General features: G+C 41.7%; 1 protein-coding gene across 1 annotated transcript in view; it reads left to right on the top strand.

Annotated features, from left to right (window-relative positions):
- The first annotated feature begins 36 nt into the window (after nt 1-36).
- LOC117947646 (hemicentin-1-like) overlaps nt 37-1,048 on the top strand; it is a 1,882-nt gene continuing 870 nt past the window's right edge. The window contains exons 1-2 of the mRNA XM_034876768.1: nt 37-363; nt 526-798. Of these exons, the coding sequence (XP_034732659.1) occupies nt 153-363; nt 526-798 (484 nt within the window). The 5' untranslated portion in view covers nt 37-152. The remainder of the gene's footprint in view (nt 364-525; nt 799-1,048) is intronic.

The raw sequence follows: 1,048 nt of genomic DNA, 5'->3' as shown, positions 1-1,048 counted from the left end.
GTAAATGTCAAATAGAAAGAGGATATGTCTAAGGTTATTATAAAAGGGGCGTATGTGTCTGTGTCTCTCCAGAAATTCCCGTTCCCTCTTTCAAGCCGGTAACACCGTGGTTGGATGTGTTCCCCACTGAGAGTGTGAAATTGAGCTGTGGGATGAACAGCACCTCAGACTGGACTTACACGTGGGACAAAGACGGACAGCAGGTCCGAGCTGATGATGTTGTGTCTTTTGAATTGAATGGAGCTACTCTTTCCATCAGCTCTGCTTCAGCTGGACATGCAGGACAATATAACTGCAAAGGACACCTGAAAGACAGGTCGGTCAGCAGCAGCTCTAGTTCTGGACTCACTCTTAAAGTATATGGTGAGTTTTCGTTTTTTAATTTTACAAAAAAAATACTTATTTTGTTTGGTAATTTATTATAAGAAATGTTTTCTTCATTTCATTGGGGATTAGGACAGGGGGTTGGGGTGGGATAAATATCTATTACAGCCTAATGGCCACGGCATGTTTTCTTACCCTTAGATAAGAAACCCACTGTCATACTGACGCAGTATCCAGAGTACAAGGTGATGTTCCCTGGAGAGACAGTCTCCTTTAGCTGTCACATTAATGTCTCTACTGGATGGGAGTACCTGTGGTACAAAGATAGCACTCCACTTTCCAAATCTGCAAACAAGTATCCAATCAGCTCAGTTGGAACAACAAACAAGGGGTTATATACATGCACAGCAAAAAGAGGCAGTGATAAAGAGTTCTTCCCCGTCTCCAGTCAGCCTGTACACCTTGAAGTTGAAGGTATGTTTCTGTTGACTTCCTCTAAACAGTTATTTATAGAATGCTTACGTTAAAAGAGTTTTCCAGTTGTGATTCTTCAGAGCATCTGTAGTCGCTTATGATACTGCTATTTGGCTGGTAATCTGATTTATAAACAGTTTGATTATGACAACTGTTTGTTTCTTCTTTGTGTATTTAGGTAACAAGCCTAAGCCCGTGATGACTCAGCAGCCAGATGTTGACAAGGTGTACTCTGGAGAGTCAGTGTCCT

This window comes from Etheostoma cragini, chromosome 7 (genome assembly GCF_013103735.1).
Source record: "Etheostoma cragini isolate CJK2018 chromosome 7, CSU_Ecrag_1.0, whole genome shotgun sequence".
NCBI lineage: Eukaryota > Metazoa > Chordata > Actinopteri > Perciformes > Percidae > Etheostoma > Etheostoma cragini.
This window is presented reverse-complemented; position numbering and strand designations above follow the sequence as displayed.